This window comes from Salmo salar, chromosome 06 (genome assembly GCF_965601325.2).
Source record: "Salmo salar chromosome 06, fSalSal1, whole genome shotgun sequence".
NCBI lineage: Eukaryota > Metazoa > Chordata > Actinopteri > Salmoniformes > Salmonidae > Salmo > Salmo salar.
The window spans coordinates 5279510-5298312 of NC_138296.1; the positions used below are offsets into that span (position 1 = coordinate 5279510).

Here is an 18803-nt window from a genome sequence, read left to right on the forward strand (position 1 = left end):
TGGACCTGGTAATGTGTAGTGAACCATGCTGTAGGGTCTAAGTGGACCTGGTAATGTGTAGTGAACCATGCTGTAGGGTCTAAGTGGACCTGGTAATGTGTAGTGAACCATGCTGTAGGGTCTAAGTGGACCTGGTAATGTGTAGTGAACCATGCTGTAGGGTGTAAGTGGACCTGGTGATGTGTAGTGAACCATGCTGTAGGGTCTAAGTGGACCTGGTAATGTGTAGTGAACCATGCTGTAGGGTCTAAGTGGACCTGGTAATGTGTAGTGAACCATGCTGTAGGGTCTAAGTGGACCTGGTAATGTGTAGTGAACCATGCTGTAGGGTCTAAGTGGACCTGGTAATGTGTAGTGAACCATGCTGTAGGGTCTTAGTGGACCTGGTAATGTGTAGTGAACCATGCTGTAGGGTCTAAGTGGACCTGGTAATGTGTAGTGAACCATGCTGTAGGGTCTAAGTGGACCTGGTAATGTGTAGTGATCCATGCTGTAGGGTCTAAGTGGACCTGGTAATGTGTAGTGAACCATGCTGTAGGGTCTAAGTGGACCTGGTAATGTGTAGTGAACCATGCTGTAGGGTCTAAGTGGACCTGGTAATGTGTAGTGAACCATGCTGTAGGGTCTAAGTGGACCTGGTAATGTGTAGTGAACCATGCTGTAGGGTCTAAGTGGACCTGGTAATGTGTAGTGAACCATGCTGTAGGGTCTAAGTGGACCTGGTAATGTGTAGTGAACCATGCTGTAGGGTCTAAGTGGACCTGGTAATGTGTAGTGAACCATGCTGTAGGGTCTAAGTGGACCTGGTAATGTGTAGTGAACCATGCTGTAGGGTCTAAGTGGACCTGGTAATGTGTAGGGTCTAAGTGGGCCTGGTAATGTGTAGTGATCCAAGCTGTAGGGTCTAAGTGGACCTGGTAATGTGTAGTGAACCATGCTGTAGGGTCTAAGTGGACCTGGTAATGTGTAGTGAACCATGCTGTAGGGTCTAAGTGGACCTGGTAATGTGTAGTGAACCATGCTGTAGGGTCTTAGTGGACCGGCCCAACAGTGTGAAAGTGGTACAGTATGTAGTACTGTATTGTCGGTTCTCTGCCTCCACTCAGAGGAACTGTTGTCTACACTCCTACTGGGGAGAGACGTTGCTCTACTTTCTCAGCCAGTTGAGAGGTTTAGTTTCACTTTTAAAACCTCGATTGTTTGTGACCTTCAGGCTTTAGTCTGTGGTTTTCACGTCTCACTGTGTGTGTGTGTGTGTGTGTGTGTGTGTGTGTGTGTGTGTGTGTGTGTGTGTGTGTGTGTGTGTGTGTGTGTGTGTGTGTGTGTGTACGTGACTGTGTGTGTGTGTGTGTCCGAGTGACTGCCTCACTGTGTACGTGACTGTGTGTGTGTGTGTGTGTGTGTCGGAGTGACTGTCTCACTGTGTACGTGACTGTGTGTGTGTGTGTGTCGGAGTGACTGCCTCACTGTGTACGTGACTGTGTGTGTGTGTCGGAGTGACTGCCTCACTGTGTACGTGACTGTGTGTGTGTGTGTGTCGGAGTGACTGTCTCACTGTGTACGTGACTGTGTGTGTGTGTGTCGGAGTGACTGCCTCACTGTGTACGTGACTGTGTGTGTGTGTGTCGGAGTGACTGTCTCACTGTGTACGTGACTGTGTGTGTGTGTGTCGGAGTGACTGTCTCACTGTGTACGTGACTGTGTGTGTGTGTGTGTCGGAGTGACTGCCTCACTGTGTACGTGACTGTGTGTGTGTGTGTCGGAGTGACTGTCTCACTGTGTACGTGACTGTGTGTGTGTGTGTCGGAGTGACTGCCTCACTGTGTACGTGACTGTGTGTGTGTGTGTCGGAGTGACTGTCTCACTGTGTGCGTGACTGTGTGTGTGTGTGTCGGAGTGACTGTCTCACTGTGTACGTGACTGTGTGTGTGTGTGTCGGAGTGACTGCCTCACTGTGTACGTGACTGTGTGTGTGTGTGTGTGTCGGAGTGACTGCCTCACTGTGTACGTGACTGTGTGTGTGTGTGTGTCGGAGTGACTGTCTCACTGTGTACGTGACTGTGTGTGTGTGTGTCGGAGTGACTGCCTCACTGTGTATGTGACTGTGTGTGTGTGTGTCGGAGTGACTGTCTCACTGTGTACGTGACTGTGTGTGTGTGTGTCGGAGTGACTGCCTCACTGTGTACGTGACTGTGTGTGTGTCGGAGTGACTGCCTCACTGTGTACGTGACTGTGTGTGTTTCGGAGTGACTGCCTCACTGTGTACGTGACTGTGTGTGTGTCGGAGTGACTGCCTCACTGTGTACGTGACTGTGTGTGTGTCGGAGTGACTGCCTCACTGTGTACGTGACTGTGTGTGTGTCGGAGTGACTGCCTCACTGTGTACGTGACTGTGTGTGTGTCGGAGTGACTGCCTCACTGTGTACGTGACTGTGTGTGTTTCGGAGTGACTGCCTCACTGTGTACGTGACTGTGTGTGTGTCGGAGTGACTGCCTCACTGTGTACGTGACTGTGTGTGTGTCGGAGTGACTGCCTCACTGTGTACGTGACTGTGTGTGTGTCGGAGTGACTGCCTCACTGTGTACGTGACTGTGTGTGTGTCGGAGTGACTGCCTCACTGTGTACGTGACTGTGTGTGTGTCGGAGTGACTGCCTCACTGTGTACGTGACTGTGTGTGTGTCGGAGTGACTGCCTCACTGTGTACGTGACTGTGTGTGTGTCGGAGTGACTGCCTCACTGTGTACGTGACTGTGTGTGTGTCGGAGTGACTGCCTCACTGTGTACGTGACTGTGTGTGTGTCGGAGTGACTGCCTCACTGTGTACGTGACTGTGTGTGTTTCGGAGTGACTGCCTCACTGTGTACGTGACTGTGTGTGTGTCGGAGTGACTGCCTCACTGTGTACGTGACTGTGTGTGTGTCGGAGTGACTGCCTCACTGTGTACGTGACTGTGTGTGTGTCGGAGTGACTGCCTCACTGTGTACGTGACTGTGTGTGTGTCGGAGTGACTGCCTCACTGTGTACGTGACTGTGTGTGTGTCGGAGTGACTGCCTCACTGTGTACGTGACTGTGTGTGTTTCGGAGTGACTGCCTCACTGTGTACGTGACTGTGTGTGTGTCGGAGTGACTGCCTCACTGTGTACGTGACTGTGTGTGTTTCGGAGTGACTGCCTCACTGTGTACGTGACTGTGTGTGTGTCGGAGTGACTGCCTCACTGTGTACGTGACTGTGTGTGTTTCGGAGTGACTGCCTCACTGTGTACGTGACTGTGTGTGTGTCGGAGTGACTGCCTCACTGTGTACGTGACTGTGTGTGTGTCGGAGTGACTGCCTCACTGTGTACGTGACTGTGTGTGTGTCGGAGTGACTGCCTCACTGTGTACGTGACTGTGTGTGTGTCGGAGTGACTGCCTCACTGTGTACGTGACTGTGTGTGTGTCGGAGTGACTGCCTCACTGTGTACGTGACTGTGTGTGTGTCGGAGTGACTGCCTCACTGTGTACGTGACTGTGTGTGTTTCGGAGTGACTGCCTCACTGTGTACGTGACTGTGTGTGCGTCGGAGTGACTGCCTCACTGTGTACGTGACTGTGTGTGTGTCGGAGTGACTGCCTCACTGTGTACGTGACTGTGTGTGTGTCGGAGTGACTGCCTCACTGTGTACGTGACTGTGTGTGTGTCGGAGTGACTGCCTCACTGTGTACGTGACTGTGTGTGTGTCGGAGTGACTGCCTCACTGTGTACGTGACTGTGTGTGTGTCGGAGTGACTGCCTCACTGTGTACGTGACTGTGTGTGTTTCGGAGTGACTGCCTCACTGTGTACGTGACTGTGTGTGTGTCGGAGTGACTGCCTCACTGTGTACGTGACTGTGTGTGTGTCGGAGTGACTGCCTCACTGTGTACGTGACTGTGTGTGTTTCGGAGTGACTGCCTCACTGTGTACGTGACTGTGTGTGTGTCGGAGTGACTGCCTCACTGTGTACGTGACTGTGTGTGTGTCGGAGTGACTGCCTCACTGTGTACGTGACTGTGTGTGTGTCGGAGTGACTGCCTCACTGTGTACGTGACTGTGTGTGTGTCGGAGTGACTGCCTCACTGTGTACGTGACTGTGTGTGTGTCGGAGTGACTGCCTCACTGTGTACGTGACTGTGTGTGTTTCGGAGTGACTGCCTCACTGTGTACGTGACTGTGTGTGTGTCGGAGTGACTGCCTCACTGTGTACGTGACTGTGTGTGTTTCGGAGTGACTGCCTCACTGTGTACGTGACTGTGTGTGTGTCGGAGTGACTGCCTCACTGTGTACGTGACTGTGTGTGTGTCGGAGTGACTGCCTCACTGTGTACGTGACTGTGTGTGTGTCGGAGTGACTGCCTCACTGTGTACGTGACTGTGTGTGTTTCGGAGTGAATGCCTCACTCGGGTCATATACAGTAAGATGTACAGTATAAGGGGTTGAACCTAACAGATGACATTGTAATAGTTTACACAATGTACATGAGAGAGAACACTAGCCTTCTATATCAAACAGATAGCATGATATTGTAAGTGGATTCATATCTGAAACAGTTGGAACATTCTCCTTCTACAGTACTGATAGGACTCATGTTGAGAATATAGGTTCCCATCTGACAGCCACAAAGTCACACTGCTGATTGGTCTGTTTGACTTCCACAGTGACTGATCAACGGCTGTGATTGGCTTGTTCTCTAGGCACCTTCATCACTGAGTGGACGGACGGGGGGAAGATGTGCGAGGTCTTCCTGAAAGAGGAGGAGTCTTACAGGGCCGTAGCTGATAGGCTGGTTCAGATAGTCCACTGTTACGGCTTCGATGGTTGGCTGATCAACATCGAGAACCCTCTCGGTGTGAGTTTTCTAACTTTTAACAGTTTGTTATTCTATTCTAAACTCTTGTCTATTGCTGTGCTATAGAGACGTTGGTTTTCATTATGTTGTGGGTGTGTTGAAAAATGGCACTATATTCCCCCTCTATTCCCTATAACTAGTGCACTATATTCCCTCTATTCCCTATAACTAGTGCACTATATTCCCCCTCTATTCCCTAACTAGTGCACTATATTCCCCCTCTATTCCCTATAACTAGTGCACTATATTCCCCCTCTATTCCCTATAACTAGTGCACTATATTCCCCCTCTATTCCCTAACTAGTGCACTATATTCCCCCTCTATTCCCTAACTAGTGCACTATATTACCCCTCTATTCCCTAACTAGTGCACTATATTCCCCCTCTATTCCCTATAACTAGTGCACTATATTCCCCCTCTATTCCCTAACTAGTGCACTATATTCCCCCTCTATTCCCTAACTAGTGCACTATATTCCCCCTCTATTCCCTAACTAGTGCACTATATTCCCCCTCTATTCCCTATAAGTAGTGCACTATATTCCCCCTCTATTTCCTAACTAGTGCACTATATTCCCCCTCTATTCCCTATAAGTAGTGTACTATATTCCCCCTCTATTCCCTATAACTAGTGCACTATATTCCCCCTCTATTCCCTATAACTAGTGCACTATATTCCCCCTCTATTCCCTATAACTAGTGCTCTATATTCCCACTCTATTCCCTATAACTAGTGCACTATATTCCCCCTCTATTCCCTAACTAGTGCACTATATTCCCCCTCTATTCCCTATAAGTAGTGCGCTACATTCCCCCTCTATTCCCTATAACTAGTACTCTATATTCCCACTCTATTCCCTATAAGTAGTGCCATATATAGTGAATTCGGTGCATTGGGGACACAGCCAGTCTTTACACCTCTTCACCTGTAGACACGTGTTTACTTCTGAAAGGAGTGTACAGGTTAAAGCAATATGGTAGAAACAGCAATAATTAGCTCATGAGTTGTCTGCACGCTGTGCTGAACCCAGAACGTCAACAATGAAAAGTCCTTCAGACCTATAGTCTCCCTGTTATCTGCTGTTCTACAGTATACTGACATCTATTACTGTGCTATGAACACATTGGTCTGACACATACAATATGACAACAGTGCAGCCTTAATGGGTCCTGGTCTAAAGTAGTGGACTAGAGGACAGAGGGGGCCATTTGGGAAACACGTTGATGATTGATAACATGTATGTACTCTGCCCTCCGTCTCCTCCCGTGTAATTAGGAGACTGCTGTGAAGAACACTCCTCTGTTTCTACGTTATCTGACTGACCAGATGCATGAGAGAGTCCCTGGTAGTATGGTGTTGTGGTATGACTCTGTCCTGGAGAACGGACAGCTCAAATGGCAGAATGAACTCAACCCATCCAACAGGTAGGTGGACGGGGGAGAGGAGGTGAGGGAGGGGGGACAGGAAAGGAGAGGGGGGAGGGAGTGAAAAATGTGTATAGGGAAGATAAGGAGATATTTTACACCTCTCTCTCCACTCCCCCCTTCACCTCTCTCTCCACTCCCCCCTTCACCTCTCTCTCTCTCCACTCCCCCTTCACCTCTCTCTCCACTCCCCCCTTCACCTCTCTCTCCACTCCCCCCTTCACCTCTCTCTCCACACCCCCCTTCACCTCTCTCTCTCTCCACTCCCCCTTCACCTCTCTCTCCACTCCCCCCTTCACCTCTCTCTCTCCACTCCTCCCTTCACCTCTCTCTCTCTCCACTCCCCCCTTCACCTCTCTCTCTCTCTCTCCACTCCCCCTTCACCTCTCTCTCTCTCTCTCTCCACTCCCCCTTCAAATCTCTCTCTCTCTCCACTCCCCCCTTCACCTCTCTCTCTCTCTCTCCACTCCCCCCTTCACCTCTCTCTCTCTCTCTCTCTCTCCACTCCCCCCTTCTCTCAGAGTGTTTTTCTCAGCGTGTGATGGTATCTTCACCAACTATAACTGGACAGAGCAGAGCCTGGAGAGAATGAAGGCCTACTCAGCTGCTCAGGGCCGGCTGGCGGACATCTTTGTTGGGGTGGACGTGTTCGCCAGGGGAGAGGTGGTGGGAGGGAAGCTGGAGACTAATAAGGTTAGAACTGGGAGGGGGAGGGTCGGGAGATGGTGGGAGGAGGGTAGGGTGTGGGTGTCAGTGCTTAGTCACAGGTACACGTGTGTGTGTCTTCTTAAAGAAGTGGAGTTTATTATGGTGGTGTGTGTGTGTGTGTGTGTGTGTGTGCTCGTAACAATATATAAACATCAGTCTCTCTCTCTCCCCCTTCAGGCTCTGGAGATGATTCGTAAACATGACTTCTCTACGGCCATCTTTGCTCCAGGCTGGGTGTACGAGTCCATCCCAGACAAGACTGACTTCAGGAAGGAACAGGACAGGTGAGATGAACTTCCACTGTGTAATGTAGTGCCGTGGTTGTTTAGGGGATTTGTCTGATGCAGTGGGATGTTGTATCGAACGCCACACTGTAAGTGCCTCTGGGAAATATGAAGTTATGCTGTCTATCTAAGGACTGTAGATGAGTATGAGGCATGTAGCTAACATCTGGTGCTAACATCTGGTGCTAACATCTGGTGCTAATATCTGGTGCCATGTTTGTTATACATGGTCCCTGGACCGTGTTGAATAAACTAATAAAATAGAAGATATAGTCTATCTTATAAAAGCGCTCACTCATACCACACGTAGCATTAGCCACAGTCGAAGTGACCCTCCTATGTCATATCCTACAATGTCACATCCTGTTTCCTGTGTGCAGGTTCTGGTCTCTCCTGTCTGACTTCCTGTATGTCCACCGGCCCTCGTCGCCCCTCCCTTTCGTCTCCTCCTTCTGCCAGGGTGCAGGGACCAGCCTCTACTGGAGGGGACAGGTGAGTGAGTGAGAGAGAGAACAGCCTCTCTAAACAGACAGCAGCACCTCTTATCAGAACCTCCTCTCCTCTTCCACCTGATCTACATCCCTAGTTCCCAGAACGTTTTCAACACTGACCCATCTTAAGCCTATACAACTTTCATGTTACCCTCCAAAATAGTCTCTTAGACCATGGCCCAGTAGCATGACAATGACCCACCAGGGGGTCCCAAGTCTACCCACCATCTGGATAACAACTAGGGCAGGCACAATTACTGTGTAACTGACGGTTATGGATGAAGACCGTCATGAAAATAAAATAACTGTCATAACCGTTGAAGAAGCAGGACTGAAGATGGGACGACCGGGCATTCGTACGATTTGAGTCCGTTTCTACAAAAACATGGACTCTTTAACAAAGTGATGAAACTTTGTTGCCCCTTGTTGAAATCTGCAAGGTGTTGTTGTGAACAATGAACAGAAATGGTCTTGGAACCTCTGACCTTGGCAATTTGACGGGTAAACTCATGGGTACACAACATTTCATGACTATTCATGAGTGTCGACGTAGAACCAGTTGGGTGATTGGTTGAGCCTTATTGGAGTGTGTGATGTCACACAGGTGCTCTACACAGCCGCCTGGTTGGCTAGTTCGCACCACAGCTATGAGCAGTTAGCATTGACCGAACGACTCGTCAAACCCAGCTTCAGCTAATAAATTACAGTCTCACCAGCTAGCTACTGTCGAGTTGCGTCAATTCAATCTGGTATTGGAATAAAACACTTAACTCAATATAATTCCTTTAGTTATGTATTTAATGAAGCAAACATTTAAATGGTAAATATGAAGTTCGTATATACGGGCTCCCTGTAACACCACGCAGGGCAGACAGAGAACTGAAATGACATCATAAGTTCTTCCTTAAATACTTCTTGACAGACGTAGTTCCCTCTCCCTGAGGGCCTGTCATAGTAGAGGCTTGGGTGTGGTTTAGACTTACTCCAGCCTATCGTTGGCGTGCAGGCTGGTCCCAGCCTCTAGACGCATCTTTGTTGCCAGGCATAGTTGTCTTCTAGCTTATCTTCGTGTGTGTAACCGAGAGTCAGACACTCAAGGACAGTGCCTGTTTCTATGCTACAGTTTCTGCTTTTGTGCTACAGCTATCTTCCATTCTATCAGCCCCTCCCGTTAGTCATGTCTATTATATGTTGCTCAATCTATGTTGATACAATATAAACCTCTTAGTGCATTACAGTCCGTTCATACTTAGGCCTACATCTACTGTAAATGGTAATGCATCACATCTAATAAGTGAAATAAAACCCAACACTACCAATCTATAATTGTTATTTTTACCTTTCCACAAACGGTCTGTATGCGTTCCTTGATATGAGCAAGTTAACCCAAATGTATCAAAGGATAGGTCATGCGTCCACAATTAGTTAGTGGCTACTGCCTGGTCAGTGATCTAGCTAGCTACATTGAAATAATTATCTACCCTCCTAAATGCGCTGGTCAGTGGATAAACTAAGTTAAACTAAACTATTTGTCTGAAAATAACCTAGTCGCCAGTTATTGTTGCTCGTGGTGGGATCATTTCTAGGTAGCCTGTGTTCCCATGAGCTCCCAAGTCTAAAGAGTTGTGTATTTTGGCATCCACGATTAGCTAGCTAACTAACTAGTTGGCTACTGCACGTCCAGTGTGAGCCAGAATGCTAGCTACATTTCAGTCAGTAGCTATCCTTCTAAATGCGGTGGTCGCTGGATAAACTAGCTATGAGAACATATTTGGCTGAAAACAAACAAGTAGCCAGTTGAATCATATCTAACCCGCTGGCTCCTGGCTGAAGCATATGTCCCCATGAGCTCCCGAGCCTAGTTAACGTCGCAAATTAGCATTCGCTAGCTAGCTAAGCTATGACTCAAACACTGAAGCTAGCTAGCAAGCCCTCCTCTGCGACAATGCTATTGGAGAGCAGGAATGTAATATTTGTATTTTAAATGTATGTGAACTGCCATTGAAGTTGGTGGTTAATACTGGTTTCAGATCCGAGGCAAGAGAAATTGTCCGCCATGTTTCGGTAAGGCTCATAGTGATGTCACACACTCAAGAAGGCTCAACCAATCACCTGCCGGTCGATAATATTCATAAAATTGCCCCCACCATGGCTGCCTGGGTATTGTGATGCAGTACTTTCCATGATAATGTAGAATTTTCATTCAAATGATGTTAACTGATGTGGCTCATGCAATGTAATGTATTTGTCAGTTGAGTTGTATCAACAAATCACAGCACATATTGATGGGTATACTTCCTGCTTTGCTCCTATGGGAACACTCACAATGGCTGCCAGTCCACCCATTATGCCATCATTGACTTGAATGGGGATGCCTGTTCTATTCATTTTATTTCTATGGCAGCACATGCAGTTAGGAGAGGAGGAAGGGAGAAAATGTGTTCAGCGGTTATTACGGAGACTGCGGTCATTTGGCTGCCCAATTATCGGCATCCAAAATGCCATGACTGTCACACTACTAGTAACAACAAGGATCTGGGTCTTCTTTGGAATGCATTGTACTGCAATATGTATCACTGAATGGGTTTCTGTCCTATTTGTGTCCTGTAGTTACCCTCTGATCTGTCCTGTGTGTCTGTCTGCTGGGTTGTGTAGCGTGAGGTGGATCGTAGCTGGTTCAACCTGGATGCCCAGGAGCTGCAACCCCTATACTACAAAGAGACCCTTGAGGGGGAGGGCTGGCTGAGGACCCAGGGCTGCCCTGAAGATGCTTGGAGCGGGGGCAGCTCTCTGCTCGTAGAGGGCGTCCTACCCTCCATGCTGTCTAAAGTCTGCGCCAGGTAGGGCAGTGTGTAGGGGAGTGTGCGTTCATGAGGGCTAGTATATTCCTCTTACAGCTTTAAGGATTCAAATGCTATGGCCCCTCTCTCTCTTCCCTTCTCCCTCTTCCCCTTCCACTCGTTTCCTCTCTTTCCCTCGCTCCCTCTCTTTTCCCATCTCCTCTCTCCCCTCCCAGGATCTTTTCTCTCCAGGTGCCTCTATCCTCCAGGGTCTTTGTGTCTCTGATCTATAAGCCGTCTCCTGGGGTCACTGTCTCTCTGGAGTTAAAGACTGCTGATGCTACACTCTGCACACTCAGAGGTGTTCAGGATATACCTAGTGAGTCATATCACACACAGTTCAGGATATACCTAGTGAGTCATATCACACAGTTCAGGATATACCTAGTTAGTCATATCACACACAGTTCAGGATATACCTAGTGAGTCATATCACACAGTTCAGGATATACCTAGTGAGTCATATCACACACAGTTCAGGATATACCTAGTGAGTCATATCTCACACAGTTCAGGATATACCTAGTGAGTCATATCACACACAGTTCAGGATATACCTAGTGAGTCATATCTCACACAGTTCAGGATATACCTTGTGAGTCATATCACACACAGTTCAGGATATACCTAGTGAGTCATATCACACACAGTTCAGGATATACCTAGTGAGTCATATCACACACAGTTCAGGATATACCTAGTGAGTCATATCACACACAGTTCAGAATATACCTAGTGAGTCAGTCATATCACACAGTTCAGGATATACCTAGTGAGTCATATCACACACAGTTCAGGATATACCTAGTGAGTCAGTCATATCACACAGTTCAGGATATACCTAGTGAGTCATATCACACAGTTCAGGATATACCTAGTGAGTCATATCACACACAGTTCAGGATATACCTAGTGAGTCAGTCATATCACACAGTTCAGGATATACCTAGTGAGTCATATCACACACACTTCAGGATATACCTAGTGAGTCATATCACACACAGTTCAGGATATACCTTGTGAGTCATATCACACACACTTCAGGATATACCTTGTGAGTCATATCACACACAGTTCAGGATATACCTAGTGAGTAATATCTCACACACAGTTCAGGATATACCTAGTGAGTCAGTCATATCATACACAGTTCAGGATATACCTAGTGAGTCAGTCATATCACACAGTTCAGGATATACCTAGTGAGTCATATCACACACAGTTCAGGATATACCTAGTGAGTCATATCACACACAGTTCAGGATATACCTAGTGAGTCATATCACACACAGTTCAGGATATACCTAGTGAGTCATATCACACACAGTTCAGGATATACCTAGTGAGTCATATCACACACAGTTCAGGATATACCTAGTGGATATACCTAGTGAGTCAGTCATATCACACAGTTCAGGATATACCTAGTGAGTCATATCACACACAGTTCAGGATATACCTAGTGAGTCATATCACACACAGTTCAGGATATACCTAGTGAGTCAGTCATATCACACAGTCCAGGATATACCTAGTGAGTCATATCACACACAGTTCAGGATATACCTAGTGAGTCATATCACACACACTTCAGGATATACCTTGTGAGTCATATCACACACAGTTCAGGATATACCTAGTGAGTCATATCACACAGTTCAGGATATACCTAGTGAGTCATATCACACACAGTTCAGGATATACCTAGTGAGTCAGTCATATCACACAGTTCAGGATATACCTAGTGAGTCATATCACACACACTTCAGGATATACCTAGTGAGTCATATCACACACAGTTCAGGATATACCTAGTGAGTCATATCACACACAGTTCAGGATATACCTTGTGAGTCATATCACACACAGTTCAGGATATACCTAGTGAGTCATATCACACACACTTCAGGATATACCTTGTGAGTCATATCACACACAGTTCAGGATATACCTAGTGAGTCATATCACACAGTTCAGGATATACCTAGTGAGTCATATCACACACAGTTCAGGATATACCTAGTGAGTCAGTCATATCACACAGTTCAGGATATACCTAGTGAGTCATATCACACACAGTTCAGGATATACCTAGTGAGTCATATCACACACAGTTCAGGATATACCTAGTGAGTCAGTCATATCACACAGTTCAGGATATACCTAGTGAGTCATATCACACACAGTTCAGGATATACCTAGTGAGTCATATCACACACAGTTCAGGATATACCTAGTGAGTCATATCACACACAGTTCAGGATATACCTTGTGAGTCATATCACACACTTCAGGATATACCTAGTGAGTCATATCACACACAGTTCAGGATATACCTAGTGAGTCAGTCATATCACACACAGTTCAGGATATACCTAGTGAGTCATATCACACACAGTTCAGGATATACCTAGTGAGTCATATCACACACAGTTCAGGATATACCTAGTGAGTCATATCACACACTTCAGGATATACCTAGTGAGTCATATCACACACAGTTCAGGATATACCTAGTGAGTCATATCACACACAGTTCAGGATATACCTAGTGAGTCAGTCATATCACACACAGTTCAGGATATACCTAGTGAGTCATATCACACAGTTCAGGATATACCTAGTGAGTCATATCACACACTTCAGGATATACCTAGTGAGTCATATCACACACAGTTCAGGATATACCTAGTGAGTCAGTCATATCACACACAGTTCAGGATATACCTAGTGAGTCATATCACACACAGTTCAGGATATACCTAGTGAGTCAGTCATATCACACACAGTTCAGGATATACCTAGTGAGTCATATCACACAGTTCAGGATATACCTAGTGAGTCAGTCATATCACACACAGTTCAGGATATACCTAGTGAGTCAGTCATATCACACACTTCAGGATATACCTAGTGAGTCATATCACACACTTCAGGATATACCTAGTGAGTCATATCACACACACTTCAGGATATACCTAGTGAGTCATATCACACACACTTCAGGATATACCTAGTGAGTCATATCACACACACTTCAGGATATACCTAGTGAGTCAGTCATATCACACACAGTTCAGGATATACCTAGTGAGTCATATCACACACAGTTCAGGATATACCTAGTGAGTCAGTCATATCACACACAGTTCAGGATATACCTAGTGAGTCATATCACACAGTTCAGGATATACCTAGTGAGTCATATCACACACTTCAGGATATACCTAGTGAGTCATATCACACACAGTTCAGGATATACCTAGTGAGTCAGTCATATCACACACAGTTCAGGATATACCTAGTGAGTCATATCACACAGTTCAGGATATACCTAGTGAGTCAGTCATATCACACACAGTTCAGGATATACCTAGTGAGTCATATCACACACAGTTCAGGATATACCTAGTGAGTCATATCACACAGTTCAGGATATACCTAGTGAGTCATATCACACACAGTTCAGGATATACCTAGTGAGTCATATCACACAGTTCAGGATATACCTAGTGAGTCAGTCATATCACACAGTTCAGGATATACCTAGTGAGTCATATCACACAGTTCAGGATATACCTAGTGAGTCATATCACACAGTTCAGGATATACCTAGTGAGTCATATCACACAGTTCAGGATATACCTAGTGAGTCAGTCATATCACACACAGGAGTTGTAATGTGTTGTATTATTATTGATGTGTGTGTGTGTGTGTGTGTGTGTGTGTGTGTGTGTGTGTGTGTGTGTGTGTGTGTGTGTGTGTGTGTGTGTGTGTGTGTGTGTGTGTGTGTAGCCAGCAGTGTTGAGACTGCTGCTTTAACAGAGGACCACCAGTTGGTGAGACAGTTCTCTCAGAGCTGTGGACAGTGGAACCCAGACGGATGGACTGTCAGGTAAGAAGACCTCTGTGTGTGTGTGTTCCCAGTTGGAGCTGCAGGGCTGTGCTCTGAGGGATGTGTGTGTGTGTGATATAGGCTAGTAATACTGTTTGTAATAACGTGTGTGTGTGTGTGTTAGGTGTTCCCAGTTGGAGCTGCAGGGCTGTGCTCTGAGGGATGTGTGTGTGTGTGATATAGGCTAGTAATACTGTTTGTAATAACGTGTGTGTGTGATATAGGCTAGTAATACTGTTTGTAATAACGTGTGTGTGTGTGTTAGGTGTTCCCAGTTGGAGCTGCAGGGCTGTACTCTGAGGGATGTGTGTGTGTGTGTGATATAGGCTAGTAATACTGTTTGTAATAACGTGTGTGTGTGTGTTAGGTGTTCCCAGTTGGAGCTGCAGGGCTGTACTCTGAGGGATGTGTGTGTGAGCGTGCAGCGTGATGGAGGAGATAAGGACACACCCTTTAAATGCCGGGTCGGAGAGATTATGGTGAGAGAGAGAGAGACCTTACCTTACCCGTCACCAGAATGATATCTGTCCCAGACTCTTAGGCCTGGGGCCTCATTTTATCAATATTGTTTAGAAACCGTTCTAAAATATGGAATTTAGAATGTTCGTAGGCATAGAAAAAAAGTGTGATTTATCGAACAATCCTATGAGCGTTATAGGCACACCGGTAGGATATAACCGTTGATAAATACCAATTGTTCTCTGCCTCAGTGCTCGTGCATGACCTTGGCTATTTGCATTTCAAAACACCTCTATGGTCAATCTTCCCTTTAAAGCCTGTGGGGAATTCACAACGCCGTACCAGGAAGTACAACGACACAACCAGAGACTGAAACAGAGGTGCATAGTGTCAGAGGTTGAGTACAACCACAATGTTTGATTGGACTCGCTCAGTTGTGGTTTGACCTGTAAAAATGACAACATAGCTACAAAGACAGGACCATTAGGACAATTCAAGTTGCTTTAGCAAATGACAAATATACTTCAAATGAGTAGCTAGGCAACACTCACCAGTAAAGCCATCCATCCTCAACAGCTCTCTCCTGTAGACGTAGTAGGCCGACACTGTTGTTCTGCAGAATGAACGAGTCGTTCTTTCCACCACATTCAGCAGCAACACTGTTGTTCTGCAGAATGAACGAGCCGTTCTTTCCACCTGGCCACCACATTCAGCAACATTAAGAGAGGAAGCATTTCCTGTTCACATACAGTAGATGAACTCGTTTTGGGATGGTGCTTTTAATGGCGATGTGGGGGCTGTCTAGTTCTCTGTTGGTATTTGGGAAGCCTGATGGAAAAGAAACCCCTCTTGACTTCAACCTGTTTGTTTAGCTGATGATTGCATCTGAAACGTCGGCTCATCGAGGGCTGGGAGATGCCGATCGGCAAGTTCCCGGTGAAAGTGCTCGTTGCCAAACCCCCAAGGGTGGAAAGCACTTGGATGTGCACCGGAATGGCATGTGTTTGCCTTTCTAAAGTAGCTCTTAAATCCTCAATAATCTTATAAGATTGGTTTTGGGAAACAATATCTGATGAGCCAATCTGTACTTTCTGGAAAAAAAAGTCCCACCGGTCTCTAAAAACCGGTCTGCTAAATGTAGAGTGTGTAAATCCTCAAACAGGGCAAGATCAGCCATCTCTCATTAGATTTCCCATTCTGTCTTTTATAGTGTTTTAACAAATGTTTAAGTTTCACACGTGCATCAAATTTAACAATTGACTGGACTTTATATGGATTATTATTGTAACAAATGCACTGATGTGGTCAAATTATATGATACAGTCTGTCAAGATACTTTTGGTCATGTAGTGTATGTGGACACCTGCTCGTCCAACATCTCATTCCAAAATCATGGGCATTAATATGGAGTTGGTCCCACCTTTGCTGCTATAACAGCCTCCACTCTTCTGGGAAGGCTGTCCACTAGATGTTGGAACATTGCTGCAGGGACTTGCTTCCATTCAGCCACAAGAGCATTATTGAGGTTGGGCACTGATGTTGGGTGATTAGGCCTGGCTCGCAATCGGCGTTCCAATTCATTCCAAAGGTGTTTGATGGGGTTGAGGTCAGAGCTATGTGCAGGCCAGTCAAGTTCTTCCACACCGATCTCAACATACCATTTCTGTATGGACCTGGCTTTGTGCACCGGGGCATTGTCTTTCAGAAACAGGAAAGGGCCTTCCCCAAACTGTTGCCACAAAGTTGAAAGCACAGAATCGTCTAGAGCGTTAAGATTTCCCTACACTGGAACTAAGGGGCCGAGCCCGAACCATGAAAAACAGCCCCAGACCATTATTCCTCCTCCACCAAACTTTACATTTGGCACTGTGCATTGGGGAAGGTAGCATTCTCCTGGCATCTGCCAAAACTAGATTCATCCACCAGACTTAGATTTTTTTTTTTTTTTTTTACCTTTATTTAACTAGGCAAGTCAGTTAAGAACAAATTCTTATTTTCAATGACAGCCTAGGAACAACTGCCTTGTTCAAGGGCAGAACGACAGATTTTGACCTTGTCAGCTCGGGGATTCGATCTTGCAACCTTTCGGTCCAAGTCCAACGCTCTAACACCTAGGCTACCTGCCGCCCCATGGTGAAGCGTGATTCATCACTCCAGAGAACGCGTTTACTGCTCCAGAGTCCAATGGCGGCGAGCTTTACACCACTCCAGGTGACGCTTGCCTTTGCGCATGGTGATCTTAGGCTTGTGTGCGGCTGCTCGGCCATGGAAACCCATTTCATGAAGCTCCTGACAAAGTTCTTGTACTGACGTTGCTTCCAGAGCCAGTTTGAAACACTGTAGTGAGTGTTGCAACCGAGGATAAGATTTTTACGTGCTATGCGCTTCGGCACTTGGCGGTGCCGTTCTGTGAGCATGTGTGGCCTACCACTTTAAGGCTGAGCCGTTGTCGCTCCTAGACATTTTCACTTCACAATGACAGCACTTACAGTTGACCGGGACAGCTCTAGCAGGGCAGACTGACATGATTGGAAAGGTGGCATCCTATGACGGTGCCACGTTGAAAGTCACTGAGCTATTCAGTACAGGCCATTCTACTGCCAGTGTTTTTCCTATGGAGATTGCATGGCTGAGTGCTAGATTTTATACACCAGAGTCAGCAATGGGTGTGACTGAAATAGCTGAATCCACTAATTTGAAGGGGTGTCCACATACTTTTGTATATGTAGTGTATATGTGACCAACAGATGCATACCTGTATTCCTAGTCATGTGAAATCCATAGATTAGGGCCTAATGAATTGATTTATTTCAACTCAGTAAAATCTTTAATTGTTGAATTTATATTTTTGTTCAGTATAAGTAATGTAATTGTTTGTACATTTCAATCATTTATAAAAGTGACTGATTTGTTTATCTGTGTTTCTTAGACGATGTCTGTCTTTATCTTTCCTTTGTCTCCCTCATCTCTCCCCCCCAGATCCTGGATGCTGAGTCCCTCTCCGTTCCTCCCCTCCCAGTCCAGAGTGTGTGTATCTATGACGTGGTGTGGCTGAGGGGCGCCAGTAAACTTAATCTCAACGCCACCCTGCGCTGGCACTACCCTGCCCAACTCGTACGCCACTTCCTGGTGTACTGGCGCCGGCTGAGGGGTCCAGACCCCCGGATCCCATCTGGCAAGCTGGCCCTGATTGGCCGAGCCTACTGCCCCTTGTTCCGGGTGACCGAGCTGGCGGTCCCAGAACCTCCAGGTCTTCTAGAACTGGTGGTGGAACCCGTGTCCAGGGAGGGGTTCCGTGTTCCTGAGTCCCAATGGGGGAGGAGGAGTCTCAGTTATACTGAGGAGAGGACGGACCAATCATAAGACACTAAAAGGGTAGCAACGTACTGGCTGTCTCAAATGGAACCCTATTCCCTATATAGTGCACTACATGGACCCATAGGGCTCTGGCCAATGTAGTGCACTATATAGGGAATAGGGTGCCATTTGGGATGTACTACTGGACTTGCTACTCCACAACACTTCCTGTCTCCTGTCCAGTCAGTGATAACCTGATTCAGTACGCAAGCAGGACTGGACAGGTGTGAGTAAGCCAGAACGCAGTCCATTGTCTTCTGGGTGCAGAGCAAGGGAAGGATACTTCAAGCAGTACATAGACTCCCCCCCCCCCAATACATAGAGAGAGACACTCCCCAATTGGGCAAAAGCCCTTCCTCTCTGCGAGTCCTCCGTGACCCAGAAACCGATAAGTGGTCCAGGAGTGTGTCAATACGTTAATCGGAGAAGGAAGGAGGCTGCGCCCCTCCATTACGGATTTCCACAGAGGATGTGGC

General features: G+C 46.7%; 1 protein-coding gene across 3 annotated transcripts in view; it reads left to right on the forward strand.

Annotated features, from left to right (window-relative positions):
- LOC106594960 (cytosolic endo-beta-N-acetylglucosaminidase) overlaps positions 1-18706 on the forward strand; it is a 30023-nt gene extending 11317 nt beyond the window's left edge. For 2 of the 3 annotated variants that reach the window (XM_045719613.2, XM_045719614.2), the window contains exons 5-14: positions 4714-4868; positions 6145-6293; positions 6815-6986; positions 7179-7285; positions 7666-7777; positions 10432-10616; positions 10793-10935; positions 14412-14511; positions 14879-14990; positions 17950-18706. In XM_045719613.2, the coding sequence (XP_045575569.1) occupies positions 4714-4868; positions 6145-6293; positions 6815-6986; positions 7179-7285; positions 7666-7777; positions 10432-10616; positions 10793-10935; positions 14412-14511; positions 14879-14990; positions 17950-18333 (1619 nt within the window). In that variant the 3' untranslated portion in view covers positions 18334-18706. Of the gene's footprint in view, positions 1-4713; positions 4869-6144; positions 6294-6814; positions 6987-7178; positions 7286-7665; positions 7778-10431; positions 10617-10792; positions 10936-14411; positions 14512-14635; positions 14715-14878; positions 14991-17949 lie in introns of those variants that run through there. The other variant, XM_045719615.2, reaches the window with a different exon arrangement.
- The last annotated feature ends 97 nt before the right edge of the window (positions 18707-18803 follow it).